The following is a 26,342-nucleotide window of genomic DNA, read 5'->3' as shown; positions in this document are numbered from 1 at the left end:
CTGATTAGATATCATTTGCGAACTCCACTATTTGAAAGTAATTTTTTTTAACAACATGACATAAACTGAACAATACATTCCACCTATATGGTACATAAATGTTTTTCTTCTTTTTGCCTAGGTTATCCCAAACAGATAAATTACAGGACCTATAGCAAGTGCTTGCAGGTCATCTATAAAACAAAAGTAAAATCCCTTTCATTCAGCAATAGTGCAGGTTTTGCGCATGAGCTCTTGATAGAAAGAAAAGCTTACCTTACATTGCTGTGTTAAAATGTTTCCCTCTGAACTGTTCTTCTCTGAGTTGTCTCTGGACCCAGCACCTCTCTGTTCCATTTGCGTCTCACCTGAGGTACAGAAGCTACCCCAAGGGAAGTTTTAAATTGCAGGGAAGATTAACACAAAAAGCAGAGGTGAAATTAATGTCTGTAAAAAGCAGCACCGACTAGAGTCCTGATAGTTCGTTATTTTCATTAAATGAGATTCATTAGCAGAGCCCCAATTCCACTTCTGTTAAAGCAGTGTTGCAAGGTAAATGAGTGTCCTTCCCATGCTACTTTCTTTCCTTTTAATGATCAGTGGAACTTTGGTTGCTGGAAGCAGCTGAATTTGTTCAGTCCCTTAAACACAACAGATAACTGTTGAGCAGAACCAAAAATGAGGGTTACCTGAGATGTTAGTGTTATTTATGTGAAAATATCATCTTAACAATTCTGTCCCACTAAAATTTATTCTCTCCTATGAAGCTAATTTATATTCATATTTGTGGATAGTACATTTGGGGACTCTTTCCTTTGTGTTTTTTATGGGAAGGAATGTTTCCCTAATACTTCAGTGACTTTCTGCATCAGGTTGGAGGCTAATGTTACAGTCAGTAATGTTTACATCAACAAATGTAAATTTGAATTAAATCTATTATTTAAATAGCATAATGGAAACACATGGTGCTTTGTAGTCATGTAATTAAAGAAGATCTGTACCTCCAGGAGTTTATGATCTAAAGATCAAAACCAGTTCCACACGCAACAGACCTCTTCTAAATATTGCTGTACAATTTGGGGATTTTGTCTTGTATTTACTTCAGCATAGATTTTACTCTTGAGCAGAGATTTCACCCAGGCCAGGGCAGTACTGTTTGAGATGTAACACACAAGTATTGTACCTGACACTGTGCAGGGGCAGTTAACTCTTAGTACAGAGAAGCTTGGTGTTTTGATGTCAAGATTTATACCTCGCTTATTTAACAGTAACGCTAGCATGGATGATACTAGTTTAGTTAGGGGGGAAAAAAATCAAATTCTTCTCTTTAACAAGGACTCTGACTAGCCATGCTCTTTTTTCTTTTTTTTTTCCAGTTGTGAAAGTAATTTTGTGCAAAATTGCGTTTGAGTTAAATTATTCACTCATCCTGGGGCAATAGCCTGTGTTCACTTTCCAGCTGAGCCAGCTAAAAATATGGGAAACAGACCAGCCTAGTATTCCATTGTTGCCTTATATAATGTGGTGTTTTGGAAATGATGATGAAGGCAACCTGGATGTTTCATGGATGAAATAGTGGATTCATAAACTGAAAGCTTTCCTTGCTATTTGTAATGGTGTTTTTTCCCCTCCCTTTCAAAACTGTGCTCACAAATCAGAGATGTTGCTTTTATTTAAAAAAGAAAAGAGGACAAAGAAGAAGAAGAAGAAAAAAATCAAGCCTCTTTATCCTTTGATGAAATCTTTTCCTGAATTGCTGACTGAGTTCCCTCAAAAGCCCTGGATGCCTTCAAAACTTGGAACCCAGTTCAGATCCCAGCTAGGTAAGGTAGCATACTTTGTTTAGTGTACTTTAAGTCTTAGTTTCCTCCCCACAATATACTACAAAAGAGTCTGGGTGTAAACACATAGGTTGTTCTTGTCAAGTGTGATGGTTTGGGATTTCTTCCAATTGTCATCCTAATTAGGACCCTGAATTAAAAAAGAATTTTTCATCTCTTTTGGGCACGGGGAGCTAAATGAAGACCTGTTTGTGAACCCTGTGACTCATAGGTAGCTGCAAACCATTAAGCCTGGTTGTTGCTGTAATCACTTAGCTGCAAAATAATTTAGCAGCTCTAAGAGGCAACTTTTGCTTTCAATCTCCTTGCCTGAGCATTTTCCCTAAGTTAAGGTAAGTTTGCACAGCACCTTGCATGCTCACGTGTTTCCTTCCTTATTCCAGTGCATTTTTTCTCAGTTGATGCTGTTGCTTAGGATTGCACAGCTCAGAGGTGCTACCGTGTTTGGTTTTCTTCAGTTTTTTAAATCCATAAAACTTGAGTTCTGATCATTTCCTGATCCTCTGAATGTTTTGAGTTCTGGCAGCTATCAGAGACTTCTCAGCATTTTGATTTGAATTATGGCAGCTCTTCTCCAAGTGTTGCGCTTCAGTTTTACCGGTACTGTGGTATAGATCCTGGTGTTGCTGGTTTAAGGTCATCTGTGTGCTGTGTGGAAATAATGCTGTACAGATCTTTTCTAGCATCTTCTAAGATAAAGCTTAGTAAAGATAGTTGCATTATAAGCAGTAGGCATTAATGAGTGTTGGCACTTTTCTTCCAGACTGCTCTGAGCAAAATTTTTGTGTTTCAGGTATGGGTATGCACTAATCCAGGGTAAAGCAGATTTTCCTACAATGAGTGATAGTTCAAGTCCAACCTCCTGCATGTCTGCAACTGGATTTCCTTTCTACTGCACTTCTTTTTTTTTTTTTTTTCTTTTTTTTTTTAACTAAACTGTAGCTTTCTCAGCAAAATGAGCCTTTGGGTCATATGGTATGTGGCTTCACACAAACTTTTACTACATGACAGGCTATTAGCAACCAGGATTTGTTTTCCACTTACTCCTACTCATTGCCTTTGTCTTGTGCTGACGTATTGGATTCTGTGCTGTACAAAAGGAAGCCCTGCAACCTGTGTATTTGGATCTAGACTCAGATGAAGGACTTGTGCTCAAAAACATTCAGTGCTTGGCAATCCCAAACACCAAGTTTCTTTTGTAACAGGTGAATCAGTGGTAATCTCATGGTTCTAATGCAACACTGCAAAAAAAAAAAACCAAACCCTTTATCAGTTGGGGTACCTTAATTTCAGGGTGCTTTGGGTAGAAGAGTAAGCAAGAAGAGCAAGATTTCCTAAGAGCTGTAGCATTGGTAGTCTTAAACAAAGAAGCCACCCCCCAGAAAAACCCAAAACAACAAAACAAAAACCCCAAACTACAGAGGTCCTATGAAAAGATACAATAATTCTGACATCAGGCAGTTAAGTAACAGACTCTGATGCGGAAAACTGTCCCAGATTCCAACATTCCTTTCAGCTGACATTAGAAAACAAGGTAGACTTAGCATGAGAAATAGTGTCTTTATATGAAGAGATGGCTCTTGTTAGGCCCATATGTGAACCATATATCCAGATTCTCTGTACATCCGCTCACATGTCTCCCTGTCAGCATCTGAAGAGAGATCCCCAAATGTTCAAATGTACCTTTCAGATCAGAGTTTAATTTTAGAAGACTCTCTTGGCCTATTAATTTTGATTATAACAGTGCTGTGATGGAGGAGACGTTGGATTGCAAGTAAAATCTCAGAAGTCAAAAATGCTACAAAGCTGTGGAAATAAATGCAAGTGTAACTTGCAGTAATAGGTCACAACACTTGTATATGGTAAGATATGCATATGTAAAATGTATGTCACTGTTGAATAAGTAATAATTCATCAGGGAACGCATTGTTCATGTGCACTTTGTATGTTTACAAAGTGCAACATGGAGGCTGAATGCTTCCATGATCTGTGTGTATTGGATGAGGAAGGCAGTTTAAAAGCCAAAATAATGGTTCCAGAGCTGACACACATAGAAATTTGGAACTTCAATACTGCAGAACATCTTGGACATTTTTGAAATTTCTGTGTTGTCTCATATTTAATCTGTAAACGATCTTTTCAATTTAATGACAAGCTTTAGATTATACAAGCAAAAGCCAAACTTGTTGGGCTTCTTAAAAAAAAAAAAAGGGGGGGTGGGGTGGCAAAAATGTTACTACTTAGGATTGTTTAATGCATATAAGCAAAGTAAGCTCAAAGGCAATTTAGAAAAATCACCCTGATTATTAAAATATGATCAGGTAATACCTAAGAGTTAGAATAATAAAAACTGATTACATTAGAATAGATTGAATACCATGAAACTTGTAGAAACGTTAATTGAAATCTTTCAGATACCTTATTGATTACTTAATTACTCTGTAAGGCATATTTTCTTATTATGTCTTTAAAATTTAAGTACGTGAAGTCACAATCCAGACCTAGAAATGGTACCAAAACAGAGGTTGCAATATTAAAAATGCCAGTACGAAGCGAAGTCATTTTTCAGTGTAGCAGTTCTATGCTTTCTGTTTTGATAATGGATGTCTAAGGCCATTCATGTGGTTATGAATTAAGACATTAATTCCCTTGCTGCTTTCCCCACTTCCCCATGTAGTCCTTTTCAAATTTAAGGGGTTTTGCTTTCAATTCCCCATTTCTCTTTGTCTCAAAAGAGGAAAAGCCTTCTGTTATTTCTACAAATCGTTATAGAAGTTTTGTTGTTCCTATAAGTTACAAATTAAATGCCCAATAAAACTGGGTGGATGTTTTACAATTATTATCTATTGATATTGGACATTTCAGGTATACCTAGAATATGAATACCACAACCTTAAACCTATTTTTATAATCTTGATTATTCCATATAACTGCCTTTTCTTTAAAAACTTTAAAAAAAGCTCACCCTACACCCTCACCCCAAAAAAAACCCCACAGACAAACCCAAAACCCACTTGTTTTGCATTTGTAACTATGATGAAGATACGATGGTGGATTCTTCATCAGACCCAATCTTTTTCTTAAGTGGTCCAAACTGCAGTCCAGTGACCTTATTGATACTTTTGATCAGAAATCATTAAGGGTGAGCATGAGTAAGAAGCAGTGCAATTACACTCTGCAGTCAAGGGGGGAGCTCTTGACATACACTGCACCTTCATTATTTTCCATTGCTTGTCAAGAAAATAAAGTGTATTAGGCTGCAAGCAATACAAAAGCATGTAGTGTTTACATTATTTCTACAGTAGTCAGATTGCAGTGGGTCTTGGCCAAGACTTCACACATGGTTTCTTTTCATTCACCTGTTCTGGGACAAGAAGATATAGCACATGTACAAAGTTCATTTTCTCTCCCATACCTAAGTGTAGGGCCATACTTTTAACCTAAACAGTACATCTAAATTCTGAAATGGTTAAGCCAATGTATGTTTCACATATGCAAAGGACCTCTGTTGGCCAGCCCCTCTGTTTCGGAAATACTGTTTCTGATGTTTGTGTAGGCTTTTACTGAAGAGAGGGCGGTACTGGGACTTGCTGGTAAGGGACTGGGACGGGGCGAGAGATCCTGTGTGACAGCTCTCCAAGTACGCCTTCTGGAACTTCAAGTCACAGCTGATGTTCAGAGACATACCAAATGTGGCCACAGACGATTGGTTGTGACCTGATCAGTTCAAAAGACATCCTGCTGGGTTGGTTATTGCTTTGCTATCCAAAGCAACCCAACGGATAGAACAGGCATTTCTAGACCCATTAAGTGCTATTGAGTTTATTGAGAACCTTTCAGGAAAATGCAAAGACCCCCTCGGTCTAGGAAAATAAAGGAAGTTAATGTGTACGCTCAGATGATTGGAAAAAAATTTCTCTCTCATCTCCCAGAATGCTCTAAGAAGATCAGGGCAGGTGGGCCAAGCCTGGGCATTAACACCTGAAATGACAATTGATTAATGATCAGAAATTTGTTCAAAACACACAAGGTCTGAAAGAGACTTGTCCAAGAGGTTGGGGAGGTTTTTTGACAATTTTATTTTTTCTCACATAATTTCATAATTTGTGAGTTTTGAAGAGTAAGCGTAGAACTAACTGAAGTCTTAATCTGTAGCTATTTATAAATATTTCTTGTTACTGTGAACACCCTTTATACAGTTCTCTATTTATTATAGCTGGTAAATCAAGCCCTATCAAATTTAAACTGAGCTAAATTGCTACATCATTGAATACATTGCCACATTTCACATTTTGAAATTCAAGTGTGTTTTGAACTTCTGTCATCTTTTTCTTAAGGAAAAGGGGGGGGGGGGAAGTGGAATTATGGGAGGAATAGTGTCTTTTCAATTTTGTTTTTATTTAAAACTATCCAAAGCAATTTTGATGAAATTTAAAATAGCCCTGAGACACAGAGGCGGGGAAAGGAAAGTACTAGCTGTAAATAAACAGCTTAGAAACAGAGTATTGTGTCCTCAAAAGTGCTGGTGTGAACCAGAGCCTCAACAACGGTCTGCTTTCTGTGAGGGTAGGACACGGTCTCTCCATCGTTTGTTTAGGAACTCTAACTCCTAAATAGCTGAGGGAACAAATGATTTGTACATTTTCTAGCTGAACACAAGCATTCCCTTATTGGAAGGAAAGCTGTTTTCATGACGGCAGAGGAATGTTCTGTGCTCATTGCAATGGAGAGTTGATGTGGGGAGACTATTTGGGGCAAATACATGTCTAGTTTCTATTCTTGAAAAATGCTAGAACATACACATGTGTTTCATGGTCCTTATGCCACATACTGCTTCTGTCTGCACAGATAATCACATGAACAATACATGTGAGCAGCATTTGAGGTAGAGCTGTTATCTTTTTTCTCTTTGATGTCTTATTTTACTGATGCATGAAAACTCAAACGAGGAAATAGTGTTTCTGAACAAAAGGTGCTGCAAATCCTCGGCAGACAGAATTGCAAAATTGTGCCGTCTGTCCTTACACATTTCCATCTCTGCCTGTCCTTCGTTAACTGAGACGGTTATTCATCACAGAGTGGTTGATGAGAGTTTTATAGGAGCATTTATTTATAATTTCTATGTTCTAGGTCTTTTTTTTTTTTTATTTCAGGCTCCAAAGTGTATATTTTCTTTTCTGTTATAGTCAATTATGTCATAAATGGTCAAATGATAACTCATCACAAACAAAATTGTTTTTGCAGCCTGTCTTCCTAGCGTCTGGATTCTGAAGAGACAACCTGGATGCCTGCATGCCAGTGCAACCAGGATTTCAACAGTGTCAATAATCTTTGCTCATCACACCAAAAAAATCAGTGTGTCAGTGTATTCCTGCAGAGTCATTAGCATACAGACTCACTCTGCTTGCTTAACAAAGCATGGTTTGGTGTATTATAGTTTTCTAGTCTGCTTATCTGATTCACCTCTGACAAAAGCAGAGAGAAAATTCAGTCCCTTCTTCAGTGGCACGCTAATGTGGGAAATAAATCTTCGGGCATAAGGTCTGAAATGGCAGTCATTTAAATAATTCAAATGCAGCAATCATTTTGCCCATGTGCCTTTCATTTCTTTGTTTTGTTTCTCTATTTTGCAAATCACTGAGACACAGATGATCTTCTGTGACAATCTATATTTTTAAAATATCTAGAGCTAAATAATCCCCGTCCTCTTTAAATGCAGTTTAACTGGTTACATGTTAAATAATTATTTGCTCTCTCTTTTGTGGTGTGGAGGGGGGAGTTGGAGGGGAGAAGTAACATACAAGCAGATGTGCTGCTAGATCTACAGGCTTCTGCCAACCATATGGCATCTTAAAGAAAGATGGTTGGAGCGTCTGGATTAGCAAAGAGTCGGGATGGAAAGCCATGTGTCGTGTTGGTACAGGCAGTTGTTTTAGCTCTCTGTAAAAGGCTTCAGGAGATTGTGTAATGGAACAAATGGTACTGCAAGCCTAGTAACAGCCTTACCGCTGCTGGAGAGGCAATTGGCCCCCAGGCGGGTACTGCTTCATCCTTGCTTGCTGGCTTTTTGTGAAGGATTTTTAGATCGTTATTCTGTTCTTCTTTTAATGTACAGGGAAACTTGGGAGATCTAATTCTGAACTTTATACTTGAAAGAGAGCTATTGTGTGTTTAGGATTTTTTCACACCCTCATTTTTTATAATGAAAACATACAGTTTCCCTCCCTTTGAAATGAGAAGCTCGTGCCCTTCTGCAAATTTCCTGTATCCTTCGTGAACACTTTGAGGCACCAATTCATTGAATTTGTAGCCAATGCCCAGATTTTGGGGGAAAACTGCCCTCTCTGGGATATGCTTAGCTAAAAACAAGATTGGGGCTATTGTGCTTGTGGCTATAATGCACCAGCTTGGCATTTGTATTCTGCTTGACAAGTTGCTCTTTATGCAAACAAGGGGCCTGCTCCTATTAAAGGCAAAATTCCTTTTGTTTTTCGCAACACAGGATTGGGCTCTTGGTGGCGTTTTGTGTGCATTACAGGAGCCTCTGTAGTTCACATTACAGCTCACAGGAGTCATTCGTCTCAGGACAAAAGCTTTTGTGTCCAGATGTGTAACAGAAATAGGTTTTAGTCCTCTACTGTCACACAATAGGACTCTAAACTACTCTGTATTTGTCAATGAAATCAGGCCTCCTAATACACCTGTAAATGCAGTTTTATCTCCCTGCTACTATTTGTTTCAAAGGAAATTAAAAATCTGATGTTGCAGTAAAGGAGCGCAATAAAATTAGGATTATTTTGTTTGAAGAGCCTTTAAGTATATTATGATCCCGTATCACAATTTTCATTTAAGGAAATAACATGAGGAACGCCCAAATATTCATTCATAGGTAAACACTTGCTGAGCAGGTAACGTTACGGTTTCAGACTTTAGAAACAAACCATTAACTGCAGAAGCATCTTCCCTACTGAGCATCTTTGCTGAAAAATATACTATCTTAGACAAATGCTCCTCTAATATAGCCTAAGTTCACAATAATTTAAAAGTAAAAGTACAATTGCTGCTGCTGTTCTCTATAATTTTTTTCTTACTCTCCAGAAGGCTCCTTATCTGGAGCTTAGGAAACAGCAGTCCTCAGCTTAATCTGCAGTTTAGTTACAGCAGCGCACGCTTTTTCCTGAGCTGCCTGCATGCCCCCCTGCTCAAGCCTGCATATGTTGCTCAACACTGATCAAAAGTATCTTCCCTCGGGAGGGAGACTTGGGTTCATTTTGTCAGCCTGTTCATTACCTCGCCTCAGCCGAGGCTGAGCCAGGTGTGATCTACCAGAAGTGGTGCCAAGACCACCAGCATCTCTCTGGAAGGCTCTAGTGTTGGCTGCTGAGGAGGAGTGGAGTCAGACCAGTGAGTCCCAGCGGGGACCTCGGACTCCCTCGGAGCATTTGCTGAGCTTTCACAGTCTTTCAGAAACCTGGGGCCTTTTTCTGCACTGTGTTAGCGTGTGAGTTCACCAACACTGAGGTGCCACATTATCAAAGGTGTGCATTTCTTTGTGTAGGTTTTCCAATAGTGAATTTTGAGTAATGGTATATTTGTGCTGCCGCAGTAGTATCTCTCAGAGGTTACCAAGTCTAGAGAGACAAGTAATTGATTGATAGTAGGCGGATCTCTTGCTTCTCATTTTGCATATGTGTTTGTCTTCTGTATCCTACTTAGAAGAACAAAAACCATGGTTGTATTTTTAAACAAGAGACACAGCTTTGTTTTCTTAATTTGATACTAGTGATTTCAGGCACTTAATTTTAATTGCCTAACTACTTATGTGAGTGAGACTGTTCAGCTCCCAAAAGCATATCAAGATTTCTGAGCTTGCTTGTTTAAACATTTGTTTCATAAAACTGTTACCGTTGCTTACCACTAAAAGACTAGAACATGGGGAGGTAATATGGGAAAAGCCTGATTTACCTAAAAAAACAAAGAAAGCCTTTTGATGTAATCTAAGAAAGAAAGTCCTCCTCTTTTCTTAGAGTTACATTGAGGATGTGTCAAGAAAATGAATAACATTTATTTCAACTTGTAGCAAAGAAAAGACTGAGTTTTGCTAGAGTTTTTGACAATAATTAAAATACGGTGGAAAAAGAAGAGTCAGCCCATGCACAGTTGTGGACAGAATGAATTCTTCTGCTGGAAGATACTGATAGTTTTACCATGGTGGGATGCCTGTGCTGTGTCTGGTGACCGCTGACTGGTGTGCCGAGCCATGACATGAGAGAGCTGAGCTAGACCCACCTTTGTGCTCATTTTGCACGGTACTCCCAACAGTCCTGTGCTGCTATTCCAGAGACATTGGAGAGCTGTTCTCATCCACAAGCTAAGCTGCTGCCACCAGAAAGGTGTAACTGACCCTTCCCAATGGCTGTGATCTGGGTGTGTTGATACTCGTCTCCAAACTGCCTGGTTACAGTTGTGTTCCTTCTTGTGGAGGGGTTAATGCTTATTCTGAAGATAACTGTAATGATATTTGCCTCTAAAGCAGGAATAAAAATTTTCCATTTCATAGCAATGATTGAGTTCAGCCTTTAGGCTTGATGCAGTAAATTCAGAGCACAATTGGACTAATACATATACATCATGAAATAGCTACTCTCTTACAGAGAGTGTAATACTGCCTATAATGTAATAATACATTTTTAAGATGTATTTTCTGTGAAATGCTTCCCTGCTTTCCTTCAGCGCTTCAAGCAATTGCAGTTTTCACTAACTTCACATGCAAATTCACCATGTTTTTAATATAGTCCAAAACAAAACACCAGGTGGCCTCTGTGTGTACAAGAGCTGAGCTCTGTGAAGGTGGGCTGACGATACTGCTCAGATCCTCCAGGTTTTTAATTTTCTGGAAAACCCCTGGTTTCTCAGGATAAAACTGTTCTTCTCAGCCCTTCTCAATGTAAAATTTTTTCTTTCTAACCCTCAGCACCTCCCCTACAGTTGGTCATCCATCTCACATTCCCCCCCAGCTGGTGTTTCCTTGATGCCGTGTCTCTCCCTTCGGTCTCCACAGAACTAGTTTATTGTGTACCAAGGGACCTGGGGAGATTGGGGCTGCTCCCAGGTGGATGATACAGCCGTGGTCCAAAGTGCTGTGTTGCGTGACAGCAGCAGCTCCCTGTAAGGTGGGAGCACACTTGCTTGGTCAACCAGAGCTAGTGGAGAAACAGAGGCTGAAGCCTCCTCAGGCCCTTGGGTATATCCATGCATACCTGAGTTCAGCTCTTCCCTTTGTCTCATGCACATCCTAGGCTCCTCTGCCCACCGTGACCTGTTTCCCAGCCATTTCTCTAGATTCTCACTCAATACATGTCCCCCATTCTCATTTTTGTTTCCTAAGCAGAGTAAGTTTGGAAAACAGATACGTGTGATCGAGCTGTATTTGGAGGGGAGTAGGCCAGTCTTGGTAAGTTCACAAATGGAAGCAATCTGGTCTGTGTGGAGAGACCCAACGGGGCCTTATATGGAAAACATCTATCTGAATATGGGGCACAGAAAAATTATCTCTGTCACCAATCTAAAGTCATAGTCCTCCTCTTGTATGTCACAAGCATAAAACTATGCTCCATACAAATCTTACATCTATCATTACTTTCACTGTACTTTATGAAAACCACAATAACCCTGTGTGAACCCTGAAAATAAGCAAATGTGTATCACCTCCTAGTGCTTATAGGCAAAATCACTTGTTTGAAATGAACTTGAATAAGGGGCATATTTGAACCTCTCATGTGGAAAATAAGGGTGATGGCCATTAAGCAAAGGAACTACTGAGTGATGCCTACATAAATATTTAACACTTTGTGTTTGATTTTTTTAGAGCTTATTTCTATAGTGGTCAAACTACACAGTATGGCAGCTTCGGCTTTTAAGAATGTTTTTGAAGGTCTATGATACGTAGTTATTAAATTGGGAAGACTGCCTTACAGATGACTAAATCAGGAGGACTGTAGCTGCCACTACTGAGCTGCCTTTTGCAAGGTCACTAGTGAGAAACATTTTACCTTTCAAATACAGGTACTAATAGCTATAAACATAAACAGAAGCTTTATGGTCTCTGTAGTATAGAGCCTGCAGTCTGGTGGTAGCAGCTAGAGTCTGGGCTCCATGAGGACAGCGGGACTGAACCCAGAGCTGTTCTGTTAGCCTGTAATTGTGACTGTCAGAAACAACTGAAGCAGTTGTAGCTCAGCTGCACTATCCTTTCTAGTGGTAGGGGTTGTTTTTTTTAATTAAGACAATGTCTGACAAAGTAAATTAACAGAAGCTGATGCTTTTAGCAGTTTTTTTGCTTCAAATGCCTGATGTCAGCTTGGGCCACATGTACGTTCTGCACATGCCATGGGATAGAAAAAGTGAAACCTTCTTCAATTCTCTGCTGCCTGCCCAAACACCACATGTACTGTCTGTTACATGTCGCTTCTGATGAGGTTCATGCTGGGAATTTCTTTTTAAAGGCAAAGTGTTTCTGAAGGAAAGAGTTCAGATTGGGCAGATTGCATTAAAAAATTCTCAGTGTCTCCAACTCAAATATAGCAATTGTTTAGTGTGGACACAAACTAGCAGTCTCTAAAGGTCCAAGTTTGGTAACAAAAGAAGTAATAGGAATCAGAGTAAGCAGTGGGGAGGATAGAGCATGCATTTGTATAAAGTAAACCAATGACAAAAGTTGTTGTAGCTAGTAAAACAAGTGCAGGAAAAAATATTTTAGTAATGCACGTATGTACCCTGTGGAATGATCCTTATAAACATGAGTGGGCCACTTCTGACACCTTGATGGGATCTGTGTCTCTCTAACATTATCGAGACTCTATTTCCTGATGGAGAAATTAGGCAAAATCTGTTCTGTGAATGTATTAAAAAAAGGATAAGAGCCTGACTATAATGTTACAGGATTATATTGATTATATATCTGCTGTAAGCTCTGCCTTCAACTTTTTTTATTCCCTAATGTATTTTACAGCACTCTAAATTAATAGTCGGCCTAACTGGTTTGGAGAATTGTTTTGTTAAACATTTTTCAGCAATAGGCAGAAAATAGTAATTGGAACTATTTTTATCTAGGGCAAACCTGATCCAGCATTCATATTCGTAGCATAGATTTATATTCTTTTGAATTCCTTTAAAGGAGGAAACATCTCTCTTCAGCCTAGGGATTCAGACACAAATAGACATTAGTGAAGCTTTTACCTATACCTCTTCCAGCCTGCCATTCATTCTCTTTCATTGTTTCCTTCCTGTCCAAACCCAGGAGGGCTAAAAGTAGCCATCATAGCAGCTAAGCCCACCTGCTACACCCCCCTACTAAAGAGCAGGCTGATAATGTTCTCTCTCCAGCATGTTAGACATGAGCTATTAGAAGCCCAGGAACAGATCCGGGCTCAGGTTTCCTACAGGATCTATTTGTTTAACCTGTTGGGCCAGCTGTGGAAGTGAAGATATATTCTAATAGTCAGTGGTGGCTGTGTTTGTTTCAGAAACAAAAGGGAAGCTACTGTTTCTAAGTAAACTGGTAACTAAACCCTATTTATAATTGTTATAATGGCATGTGAAGATTGTTATCTTCTTGGAGAAGACGTAAAGTAGGCACATCTTTAAAAGTACATGGAAAAATTAAGAGTGCCTTTAGTAAAACAGAATTTAGAGGTTACCCAATATAAATTTAAAGAAAAAAAAAAAGATTAAGTGATAAAGAACCACCTAGGTCAAGGGTTTAATGGTGAAATGTGGACATTTTCTTCTTAGGTGTCCGATTCCAAACTGTGCAAGGGATATTAACCTCTAGTTACCATCTGTTAACATAAGTTGGATGAGTTTGTTTTGCCTGTAGTGCAGGCAAGTGCTTACCTTACTAAGCTAGAAGTGATATAGATTGCTCTCCTCTGCCTGAACAAATGGCAGTCTGGGCCTTTTATGCGGCAATAGAATTTTGACAGGGATTTCAGAGGGTGGGAAATGCCACAGAAGCTTGTTTTAATGTGCCTTAAACTGTCTCCCTGTGTTCTGTTAGAAGGCATGGCTTCCAATGTGACAGAAGTGAGGAGGTTCATCCACTGACCTTAGTTCCTACTCACTTTTACAGATCTGGGGTTTTTTTCTTTTTTTCCTCCATTTGTGTGAGTTGGGGTTTTTTTGTCTTATGCTTGTTTCTTTCATTAACATGAGAAAGGTTTATCATAGTGTTTTTCTTTTGAAGCTAGGAGGGAGAACGGAGTTCAGTTAAAAGATGGGTAGTATAGGTGTTCTCTTTTAAATTTTGGGAGCAAATGGGGACTTCTCTGAGATGCTCATCATTCAAGGTTGTCTCAAGGTCCTAATCTATGGCTCAATATCTTAAGCAAGCAGCAATTTAGGACACTAGTGAAACTTTGGGAGATAATTTGCTATTTGCATTTCTAAATTTATAGACTCTTTTTTAGTTACCTCAAAATTTACTGTGTGAATTTGCCAATGCTGCAAACCATAATGACGATGCAGGTTGCTCATACGAGGACTAATTTTACTACTGTTTTAAATGTCCTAGTTGTCCACAGAGCTGATTCAAGATATGAAGAGGTGGTGAATATAAATTTTGCTGCCTTATTGAAAAAGGCAACATCAGTTCTGCTATGAAAAGGGAAGATGGAAAAGTAGGAGAGTTGAGGAGGAAAGCAGAGGGAACCTGTGGTGCCACCTCTGCAAGACGGGCGCAGAGTGACAGCAGCTGGGGCAGTTGTGGCTGCAGAAACAAGCTCACCTTGAGCACCAGCTGTAACCTTTATTCTTTGTCTGGCAGCGAGTCTGGCTTTCTAAGACCCTCACATAGGCAAATCAAGCCTGATCGTTGATTTATATATAGTAGGAAGTTCCCTTAGTCAGTGACTGCTCTACCTATGTCAGGATCTAGCTGTGATCACTGGAGTTTGTATTTAAGGTTGTGTGATGCTTCTGTTATAAGACACTGCTCAAGTTCTTTGTGATTTCATTAAGCTTGCCGAACATTGTGGTTTAGGCTGAAACTGTTCAGCAGCATCATGGTGGGTAATTGCCCTGGGAAGAGATCAGCAAGGCTGGCCAGGGGAACAGCAGCAAAGGTGGGAGCCCGGGGAAGGAAGGATTTACACTGACAACCTTCCCTCTGGCATTTCCTAACTCTTCACTATTTGAATATACAAATTTACATCCTTTAACGTGTTGTAGTACAACGATCTGTTAAGTGCCACAACTTAAATACTTCCTATCACTTTAGTACATGTCAGCAAATTTTAGGATGTCCCGAAGAAAATTATAATAGGGGATTGAAGTTTGCTGATGGAAGGTTTGCTGGGTTTTGCGTTCTTTTCTAATTGGGTTGCTCCCTCTTTTTGTAACAAGCTTGTTTTTCAAATTGCATTTGCTTTTAAAATTCATAGTGTTTTAAAAACATTTAAGATTCAAAAATGGCTGAATACCGAATTTGGTGCTGCCTTCATGCTGGGCCAAAGTCTCCTTCAGTTGCATCTCCGCAGCATGGTGGGGCTCTGCAACATAGCCCCAGTTCCCCGCCTCGTAACCACAGTCAGCCTCGCATGGCTGTGTCCACCTACAGGCAAGCGAGCGATGCGAGAGTGACGTTAGGCACTGGTAGCTTTGTGTTCTTATCCCGACAAGGGAGAGGGTTTTTAAAGGCAATTTGCTGCACAGTACTGTATTCTCATGACTTTGGGTTTTGGTAGCTTCGGGGAGCAGCGGGAGCTGTGCCCCAGCACCCCCTCGCCCATGGAGCCGCGGCCCCAGCGCTGGTGGCCCTCGTGGGCGGCCGGCGCCCCAGGCCTCGCCATGGGGTGCCCGGCAGCAGCGGCGCCCGGCCCGGTGGCCGCTGGCGCTGCTTGGCGCGATGGGCTGCCCTCCGTTTCCGTGGCAACCGGCAGATGGGGGCTTCGGTGGGGTCAGCGGGGAGGCGGCCGCAGCAGCGCGCCGGATGAGCCGCTCAATAACAGCCCTTTCAGCTCTGACAGCTCTGCTCTGGCTGGCCAGAAGTAGTTATCAGATTACTTGTATTAAAACCTAATTAAGATGTGTGCCAGTAAATGCAGCACGGTTATTGGATTTGGTGATTTAGCTGCTGCAGGTTGCTGCAATCCAGTCACGCCATTTCAGCAAATTCAGCTCTGTGGAGTAGAGTGTAAATGTTTTACATCAGTAACCTGACTGTACTGAAAGAATAAAAAACCTTTTAATGCCTCTGCTATGTCAAGGACTCATCCCCACTGCAGGCTGAATGGACACTGCCCACAGATCCTTGCATATTAATTTCTTTCAAATCAACATTAAAACCCAGGGGAGGGCTGACAGGTTGTATCAGCTTTTCCCTTCACTGCGGATTGCCTGTGGATTAATGGCTCTGTGAGTCCCCCAGGGCAGGGAGCTTGCAGGGAGAGCCTTGTGGGTGCCCCTGCTTTAGCAATGTGTCTTTATAGAAAAGAAGGAAGCTTTTGTTTTTGTCTGTAGGCCACAAACAAGGGGACAATCTAAATCTAACACGGTGGGTGCCAGTCCAGCTTTGTGGTGTTGGATGCAATGGAAGTTTACTCTGCTGGGTGGAATTCACCTTGGTGCCAAAGGTCTGCTTTATGTTTGATGTTTCACCTAGTTTCTGCAGGGTCTTGCAGTGGTTGTCTACCCATAGCTGTCGAACTGTAACAAAAGCTGTCTATCCCTTTCCATTTCATTTTGGGACAGGCTAGGGTATAGCCTAGCCTCAGATCCAAATTTTACTGCTGTACGGAGTGAGAGATGTAGTCTTCCGCAGGTTGTAGCTGCACAACGTAGCAAGGTAGCTTGGAGCTGTTCTAACGTAAAGCTGCATACAAGCTCCAGGTACCGAGAATCAGAGCAAAAGGTTTACCTTGAAGCATTTATTACAGCTTGTGATGCCTCAGTTTTGTTCTCCTTCTGTGGAACCACTTGTCTCACGAAGCTGCCTGTTTCCCGCCTCCATATAGGAATAGCAATTTTGGTTTAAAGTGGTTAATGGAAAATTATTTGAAGGGTATTATTACTGCTACTAAATGGGAGCTTACTCCTTAGTGCCAGGTTGTCCTGTAAGTAATCCAAATGTAATGTGGGTCAAGAGCTACGTATCTTCACCTTGTGCCTTGAAGTAACGTGACCGAGCGTGGAGTCAGCTCCTGCCCTTCAGCACTTCCAGGCCAAGGAGGAGCAGCTGCCCAACATCGCAACTGGTCAGCTCTTGCCACTTTGGTGGAAAAATGATCTCATCTGGAATGGAGGGCAAGGATACAGTGGTCACTCAGATGCTCAGGACACAGTACACGTTTGCCTGGTAGGTGGCGTTGCCAAAGTGAACGTGGCGACCGTGCAACCTCACTCACTCGTATTAGCAAAATGTGCAGAAGGTTCTGTCACCCAGTTGTAAAAATGATGGCAGGCATCGATGTGCAGTTGTAACATATGGGAAGTACAGTGAATGTGGGTGGAGCTGTTCATTTCTCATCTTGAATCATTTACGAGATCAGCAGGCAGGCCAGATACAATGCATATGGGAATGTGTGGCTGTGCTGCACATGTCACACGTAATAGCAGATACTGTGAGAGGGCCCAGAGCCTGTCCTCGGGAGCTAAATGCAGAGAGCAGGCTGGTAGTCTCAGCGTGTGGACCAAGGGCCAGCTTGGCAGCAGTTTTGGGAGAGCAGACTGGTAGACAGAATTTGGGAATTCACAGACCGAGATTTGCACTGACTAGAACTGCTCCTTCTTTGTCCGTCATGACCCAGAATTGTAGAAGGGAACTTTATTAACCCTGTACTCAAGTGCTGGAGATAGATACAGATGATAAAAAGGAAAGTTGTGGCCTGCTGGTCAAGCCCCGCTCAGCGTCTGTGTTACCTTCCTCCCTCTGCTCAAAGGGACAGTCTAAATGTAATATGGTAGGTGGTGATGTTATAAAACAGAAAAGCATAACTGAGTAGTATTGCCATATTTAAAGACTCTTTTATTTACAGTAGTTTACCTGAATCACCCTTTACATGATCTGAAAGGATAGAGCTTTACAGTAGAGTGCGCTAAGGCTTGTATCCAGTAATGTTTTTGAAATTTGCATGGGCTGCCTGTGAGTATCTTGTAGAAAGTGTTGTTTTAATGTAAAATTCACATGAGCTGGAAACGACTTCTCTCTGGGTGCCAGAACTGGAGGAAGTTCCTCACACTGAAGTGGTGGCTCTGCAGCTGGAGCCTTCTCCCCACAAGAGGAAAGGCACATCACGGAAGGGCCTCTCCTCGAGCTGCATCAGTGGCATTTGCTCGTGCAGCCAGAACGGGCCCTACCGCTGCAATGGGCAATGCTTATTGTGTTGCTGCAGAGATGGGGGCCAAGGGGTTTAGGTACTTACCCATGTCTTTAGCTGCCAGTAAGGGTAATTTTGTGCAAGACGGTCCCTCAAAGACCATACGATTGTTCTTAAAACAGACTGAAACACGAGCAGAATGGGTAAATTATTAAGTGAACATAGAAGTCAGCAGAAACTTAAATTCTAAGGGCCTGAATCTAGACTGTATTTGGTAGCTGCTGAGTTGGGCTCTCACACATGAGGAAGACGTCATAGGCTCGAGGCTTTAAATTGGTAGGGCAGTGCTGGAGTTCTTCCCTTGGCTGTCTGAAGACAGCCCTTTCTAGTTACACCTCCTTATCAGTACTGCTATAAAGTAATAAGTACCCTAGAAATAAAGGACTGGAAGATGTCCTTACTACAAATCAGGAAGCGCAGTAAGATCACATATCCTCCTCAGGTTAAAGGAAATCAGTGGCAAAGTACTGAGCAGAACTCAGCGTTCCAGTCTGAAATCATGACGTTGCCTCCAGCAAAGACCACCGTTGTTCTTGCATTCCCTCGGAGCAAGGTGCTCATGGAAAAGCTACAGTCTTTACAAACAAAACAAAGAACAGTACAAGGGTGGGGTTTTGTTTGTTTGTGGGAGTTTTTGCTTCGTTTTTTTGAAGTTCCATGCCCTGAAATCACCTTTAGTGAAGAAAAGAAGCATAAACAGCTCTGTACCAACATGGTGTAGTCTGGAAGGTATCGGGAGTGTGAAATCAGACACACAGTGTGTGTGTATTTCGTAGAATATCCTGTGCTTCCAAAGGGGTGGTTTTGTTTGCTTCATTGGACATTTACAACCAGCTGTCGCTGTTTGCAGCTAGCTGCACTTAGTTTTGTTCTGATCCCCAGGAGATGGTCCTGCTGCTCCTCAAATCCCTTTTGTAAGGAAACGTTAGCAGACTAACAGGACACTATGAAAAACGGGCATTGACAGTGTTTGCTACGTGATTGTTGCAGTTTGATTTCAAAGAAGTTGGCTGGCAGATACAGATCAGTGAATACTGGTTTTGACATAGATATTTGGCAATTTTGTCTCAGCTAGATTTCCCTAGCTTTTTATCAAGAAATTTGGGGGTGTTTACTAATGCAGTTATTTGAACAATCCTGATTAAGAATGTGAATATTCAGAGTGATGAGCTTAGCTGAGTTATGACAGCTGTACAAGTCAAAACTACCACATGGAGCTGAAAGTAGAAAGATTCAAAAAATCACATGCCTTATTGTAAGTGGAGAACTACTTCCATTAAAAACACAGCCTGTATGAGAGAGACACCCTAAAAACCTTGCTCAGCTGAAGCTGTATTTCAATACATTGAGCAAGAAATAGTTTACAAAAGCAAGCGCAAAGTTTAGATTTGGAACTAACCTTGACAAAAACAGAATCAGTTCATGCTCCTTAAGTGCATAGTGTTCAGATGTGTAGGTTTTTTCTCTAGAGTACTGTTACTTAAAGACAAGAAGCTTCTAAGATATCCAAAAGGACTTCTAATTAAAGACATTCCCATTTAAAGAGTGAAATGCATTTAATGTAAAAACATAATTTCCAGCTTATTTGTGTTCACATCCCTTGCTACAGGTCCCAGGTGGACTTTTTAAATTTTTCATGGCAGGAGTAAGAAACAGTCCCTGGGGATGCAAAAAGCCATACCAGGTTTTGTGATTAAAGAAGTAAAGGTGCGGTTGCCCTGTCTTACAGCAGTGTTGTCCCAACTCAGGCGCTTGTTTTTCAAGCGTAAGCAAAAAGCCTCAGCGTGTTCCTTCTGATACCACCAGCTTGTTCTCTCTGTCTTGCAGCCCGTAATGAGGATGACCTTTGGAGTGACGGGCTCTTTACATTCTTCCTTAGGAGCCCCTGTTACACTGTTAAAGGATCTGCGCTGACCTGCTTAGTTAATGCTAAGCTTACTTGAAATAAATGTTGTGTTCTGCAACGAGTTTTGGGCATTGCCCAGCCTGTAAAGAGCAGTGGACAGAAAACAAAAGTTTTTGTCCCTTTAGATCCAGGTTGTCAGGGGGTTGGGGTATTTGGATTTATAATCTGGGCTAGGAAGGTGGTTATTGAGGCAGCTACAGAGTGCACAGCTGGCTTAGCTACAGTTATAAGTCCTGTGTTCTTTACTGATGTTCCTTAGTGGCAAAGCAAATTCACTGTCAAGTCATGATAAGGCTTCTAAATGAGAAGTGCAGACCTTTAGAAATGCTTATTTAAAGCGTGAAGATAAAATGTATCAAATGCCCATCCTCGGATAATACTCTAGTCTCAGCCCAACCATCCGACTGAGCTCTGTCATCTGGGAGCTGCACCCGCCAGTGCAAACATCAAAGGTTCTGCTGTGAGCTCCAGCTTCAGATGCTCTGCAGCCCTTTTATCTATTTTTTTTTTCAGGTTACAGCAGCTTGACAAGCACTGCCAGGCCACTGCCCAGCAGTTAGTGGAGTTGCTCAACAAACAGAATCAGCTCTTCAAAGAGAAGCAGCTGCTTACAGAAGAGGTGCGGTTTCTGCGAATACAGGTACTGTGCCAAACAAAAAGAAAGTCCAAGGAGATCATTCTGCAGCTTTAGCAGAGAAAGCTGCCAGCAGTCTCATTTCAGCTGTTGGGTTTTGTTGCTGTTGTTTTAAATTAGGCATTATCTTACAAAAAAACCCAAAACAATTCCATGCGCTTGGAGGGAGACTCGTAGCTGGACCTGGGTTCCACTTAACCCTAAACTAAATGAAGAAAGTGTTCTGAGGTGACAATAAGACAGAAGTTATCCTTGGTGACAGTTCCTAGCTTTCTTATCGGAAGATTTTGTGTTCCTTTTTCAGAGAAGAGGGAAATCCGTTCTTTAGCAGCAGTAACGTTTAAACCGTAGCCTGTTGTTGATAGTGCCTTTTGAGTTTTTTGCTGACATTTGTCAGACTTAAGCCCCCACCCTTGTGATTTCCCCTGCCCCTGAATTTTTAAAAGTCATTTATCTTTCCTGCTGCTCCATGACCACTCACCCAAGCATGAGATGGAGAACATGGTATCGGTCTGCCTGAGCACTAATCACTGCACTGCATCTCTAGGACTGACTCGTGCTTCCAGTGGTCTCTAGGAAGCTGTGGCTTCTCATGGGCTGTTGTTGCTTTTCTTTTTTTTGGCCATGTTCTTTAGTCAGTCGGTGCTTTGGAAGTAAGGGAGAGGACTGCGTGGTTTGGGTTTTTTCTTTGTCTTTCATTTACTTGTTTCAGAAAGAGAAGGACTAACAAGCACAGAATGAGATTTTCAATAAAACTGTCAAGTAATCAAACCCTTGTTTTGTGATGAAGTAAAGGAACTATTTCAACCAGAGCATGATGCTTTCTAACTTGCAAACTAGTGAGTTTGCCCAGGATAACTGAAGTTCTGTTAAAAAGGTAACAAAAGACATTTAGAGGAGGAAGTTTAGTCCGGTAGCACACCTAGGACTAAATAGGACATAATCATCTTAGGAATTCAAAATATTTAAATCATACTATTTTGCATAGGCTTTTTAGCTGTAGAATTTAATAAATTTTTAACCCAGGAGAATAAAATCCATACTTTGTTCTGCCTTTAATCATGGCAGTGTGTTTGGTTTTACAGGATTTCCTGTTGTAGTAGAGAAACTTGGTAGCTCAGGATACTGTAGGGTTATCAGCATGTAGTAACTACTGGCAAATTTCAGGGCAGCCATAGTGCTCTCTCTTTAAGATAGCTTAAGAAGGTGGTTGTTCAGAAGAGAAAATTAAAATTTCTGTTTTAAGGGAAGCACTCTTGGTAATGTGAGCAGACTTGATATGGTCCACAGGGATTTTGTTATTAATAATCTATTTTATCTGGAAGTGACCATGCTTTTATGAAGTTGGGCAGAAGTACAAAAATCATACAAAAGAGGGAAAAATCATTCAAATATTATACGCTATCAAGACTTGACTGGCAAAAACTTCCTTCTTTATGTTCATTACAAGTTAATTGTGCTCTAGAGGATACTTTTTAACTTGAGAACACTCAGAAGAATGATATAAAAAAATTATTACAAAATGAGTCCTAAAAATCTATTTGCAGCTATTTAAAGCAACATTGGTTCTCTGGGAATCAGAATTCAGCCCAAAAGAGCTGCCTGGAATATCAGACAATTGTTTTAAGAAAACTAAAGAACAGTTCACCATAAATGGGAGATGTTAGCTACAGAAGGACATACGTAGTTAGTGTAGAAATATATATGAAAAAAAAAATCACTCGCAGAACTGGTGTTGATCAAAGGTGAAAGTGGTATCATATTCCACATTTTCCTGTACTGTTCAACAGTTCTCCTTTATAATAACTGTTTTCTTTTTTTTTTTTGGCGGGGGAGGAAGGGGAGAAACCAATCATACCTAATCTTTTAAAAATGATGTAAAATGCACTAACGTAAATGTGCTGTTGTATCTTGGAACATAAGCCACTAGTAACTGCAGTTGCATATTTCAGGAGAAGAAATGGGATGCAGATCTCAAGCAGGACACAGATGGAATCAAGTAAAAACCTGGATGGATAAAGAGAAATGAGCAGAAGTAGGTATTTTTTCTATATCCTATATATAGAGAGAGGGGAGGGAGAGGAAAGGAGGACTAAAACTATTTGCAGATGTGGGTTGAATCTGGCAAACACTTCAAGACAAAAGGGAGAAGGAAGTGTTTGAAACATTTTTGGGTTTGAAATTGTTGGAGCTTTTGGTGTTTCGTGGTTTTTTTAAGCACTTAAAAATTTAGGACAAGCACTTCACAGCAAAGACAGGTGTACCTGACAGAATTAAAAAAAAAAAAAAAAAAGTGTTAAAAATTTAAATTGTAGGGAAAGGAGGGACCTTCTAGAAGAACTCAGATTCCACCATAGATACGTTTTGGTCTGGATAATCACTGGGTGTTTGTCTTCTGATTTGGAGAGGTTAATTTTGGAGTAGTATTTTCCTTCTGAGGAAGCAGAATCCTCTCTCTTTCCTCAGAAAGGCTACTACTTGTTTTGTAATAAATCATAAAACTTATTATGTTGAAAGAAACATTATATAAATAATTGTATTTGGAGCAGTGCTGTTGGAGTTATAGGACTGCTAGCTACGTAGTTATAGCTGTTCCTTTTGCCTTGTAAGAGTTACCTAACTTTAAAATTCCTAGATTTTAAAATTGCATAATTTATTTTAATACAGATGACCTAGGGGGGGGAAAAACCACTGACAAACCTATAACCTTCACAGGATTTGTTTGCAAAACTCAGGTTACTTCCACTGCAATTTTTATTTCTATTGTTAGTGTTTGCTGGGGTGTGGGGAAAAAAGAAAGAAACAGGAAAAAAAAATATTTAAATCCAGCTACATTCTGGTGTGTTGAGAGTCTGTTTTTCATGGAAAACTCATTTGACACTGTAAGGAAAATTCTGGGGTTTAAAGTGGATGAAAAAAGTCATCATGAACGAAGCACCTGATCCTGCTACATGCTAAATTCCCTTACAGACAACATGAGCTGAAGGGCTGGTAGCATCCTTGTTGAAACAGTAACCAAGACTGGTACCACAGATTTTGAAAATATCTTTCTCATTCTCAGCAGTGAATTACATGCTTTCAAAATAATAATGTTAAATCGCCTATTACTGGAAGAAGGTCAGTATTATTGCAGAATAGCCACCGCCCTACAACACAATGAAGATGGTCACACTGTAATTTTCATGGAGCTGAAAAGGGCCAGTATGATAATGTGGCCTGACCTTACAGCATGGGCCGTGCCTCAGGCCATTACGCTACTACGTAACAGGTGGCACGGCATAACATATGCAGGCCTACATAAAGGTAGTCAAAAGTTTAATTACGGGATTTACACCTCTCGCTTTGGAAGTTGTCAAAAGATTCAAGTTTTGAGTTTCTACCTTTGAAAGTCTCTCTCACGTTGCAACTTGCTCCAAGTCAGGAGGATGGCAGATATTTAGCTCCCCTCCTATATAGGTATTAAATACAAATATGCATAGTATAGCAAACAAACATCCAAGCTGAGATTACCAGAAACCTCAGCGCTGCCCACCCAGTACGAGTCTGTTTCTGAAAGCTGGGATGCTCCTCACTTGCAGGATCTGCCCGGGTGTCCACCAGTTTGACAGAAATAAGTATTTGTGCCAGTCGATAATCCCTCACAGACGCCGGCTGCCGGAAGGGGTTGCCGGCCAGCTGAGCAAGCGAGAGCGCAGACCGACAGGACTGGGACCTTGGGGATTACCTCCAGCTACGCTGCTGCTCTGCCTTCCCCCTGAAGATCTCCTCCTGCAAGCCAGCCCCTCCCTGGCAGGAACCCATGCTCTCCCTGTGCTTTCCGTGTGGCCGAGCCACTAAAGCTATCTCCTCCCTCATTACAGATGTCTTTTTCACAGGGAGCATGCCTGTGAACAGACCGCCTTTCTTCTAAACAGAAGTTAAAATATACTCACCCGTGCCTATATTCCCATCCTCACCCTTCTAGTCGCTCAGGGGGAGGTACTGTCAGAGTTACAGCTGTTCCTGAGCGGTGGTTTTCTCTGTTTTCTTACACCAGGGTGAATTTTCAGTGAGGTCCCAGCAGCAAATGCAGTACTCAACATGATCCCAACTGCCGCATTTGCTTTTGGTTTTGTTTTTGGATTTTTTTTTCATTATATGTTACAGAAGGGGAGCTTTACGTGCAGAAAACAAGTAGCTTGTCCGTCTCTGACATCAGAAGTGATTCAGGCTGATCCTTACAAGGCCCTCAACTGTTCTTCCAGAGACCTGAATACTGCTTAGGTTACTGGGGAGAGAGCTTTTTTTTATTCATGTAGTCTAAATGCACAAAAAATAGTGCCTCTGCCCAGTGTCTGTAAGGTTGGTTGTTGGTTTTTTGGTTCTTGTTTGTTTTGGTTTTTTTTAAACAGGTGACAGGAAAGTCTTCATTACTTCTTGGATGGAGTTTAGTCAGAGGTGAGAGAATGGGAGTGGATGCAGGTGGCCCTCTGCTTGATGTCTGCCCTGACATGACACTTCAAGTGCTGCAACACCTAGTATTTAGCTCTTCAGATTTTTGTGACTCTGCAGCTGTAGGAGGCCCATACCTCCTGTGCTGTGCCTTGCCAGTGGGCAAAGCTGGGGAGCAGCTCAGGAGCCATGCTTGGCCTTCTTGAGAGCTCCACCTGGGGTTTTGCAGCTGTGCAAATGAGGATTGAGGCCACCCGAGTGCTTTGTAACCAGACAAGAAGCTAGTGGCTCCTCTCCCCTCCATTATGAGTATAGTCAACAGCAATTAAACCATTCGGATGTCTGTGGTTCTGCTCCTACAGAAACGTCCAACCTGTACACGTAAGAACCCCCAGTTACAACAGATGCCACTGAGGGGAGGGAGTGTTGGGAGGAACCTGAGCAATTTGTGCTGCAGAGGTCTGCTCACTGACTATCGATGTACGGGTGGGAGGAAGAGAAACTTTTTAAGACTGGGAAGGCCCCAGCCCTTGGCTCTCCAGTGACCAACTCATTTGCCAGTGACCCAGACGTGAGAGTGACAGATCTGTGTGCCTTTAGCTGAAATGCACAGCTCAAATGACTGCTTTAGCATCCAGGCTGTTGTATAGTGGGGTACACTGAGACTCTGCCAGTAACTGCGCTTTATTTTTAAGGCAGTTGAGGTCTGGGTGTCATTAGGTGGCAAAATGCCTACTTTGTCAACCAAGCTGAGGTTCAGCATCTCGCAACGCATTAACACTGTGTAGCTGCGGTGACAACCGACGTGTAGGTACCCCGAGGCTCTGGGGTGGAGTATTGGTACCTAACTGGTGTGTGCACGTGCAGGCAGGGCTAACGAACCACTTTCTGTGGCTGTAGGTGACAAGCAGAGGAAAATGACAACTTCTGAGTTAGAGACATATCTGATGGCAGTATGACACTTCCAGGGTAGAAATGGTTTGGAGTTCAGTGGTACCAAATGCTACTGTCTGAAAAAAGGGTGCCTAAAAAGGAGGGCCACCTCGGAGTACGGCTGGGCACAGTCACTTCAGTGGTCGGGGGGACAGCAGCGGGCCAACGTGCCAGGCGATCAGCTGGGCCACCAAGGGCAGGCAGAGGCATGGGCCGGTGGGGGATGCTGTAAGCCACCCACAGAG

General features: G+C 41.4%; 1 protein-coding gene across 6 annotated transcripts in view; it reads left to right on the top strand.

Annotated features, from left to right (window-relative positions):
• Nucleotides 1-26,342, top strand: part of SDCCAG8 (SHH signaling and ciliogenesis regulator SDCCAG8) — a 115,727-nt gene that overhangs the window by 87,971 nt on the left and 1,414 nt on the right. For 5 of the 6 annotated variants that reach the window (XM_075089391.1, XM_075089389.1, XM_075089387.1 and 2 more), the window contains 2 exons: nt 20,613-20,739; nt 22,686-22,768. In XM_075089391.1, coding sequence (XP_074945492.1) covers nt 20,613-20,739; nt 22,686-22,736 — 178 coding nt within the window. In that variant the 3' untranslated portion in view covers nt 22,737-22,768. Of the gene's footprint in view, nt 1-20,612; nt 20,740-22,672; nt 22,769-26,342 lie in introns of those variants that run through there. The other variant, XM_075089393.1, reaches the window with a different exon arrangement.

This window comes from Phalacrocorax aristotelis, chromosome 3 (assembly GCF_949628215.1).
Source record: "Phalacrocorax aristotelis chromosome 3, bGulAri2.1, whole genome shotgun sequence".
Classification (NCBI taxonomy): Eukaryota; Metazoa; Chordata; class Aves; order Suliformes; family Phalacrocoracidae; genus Phalacrocorax; species Phalacrocorax aristotelis.
This window is presented reverse-complemented; position numbering and strand designations above follow the sequence as displayed.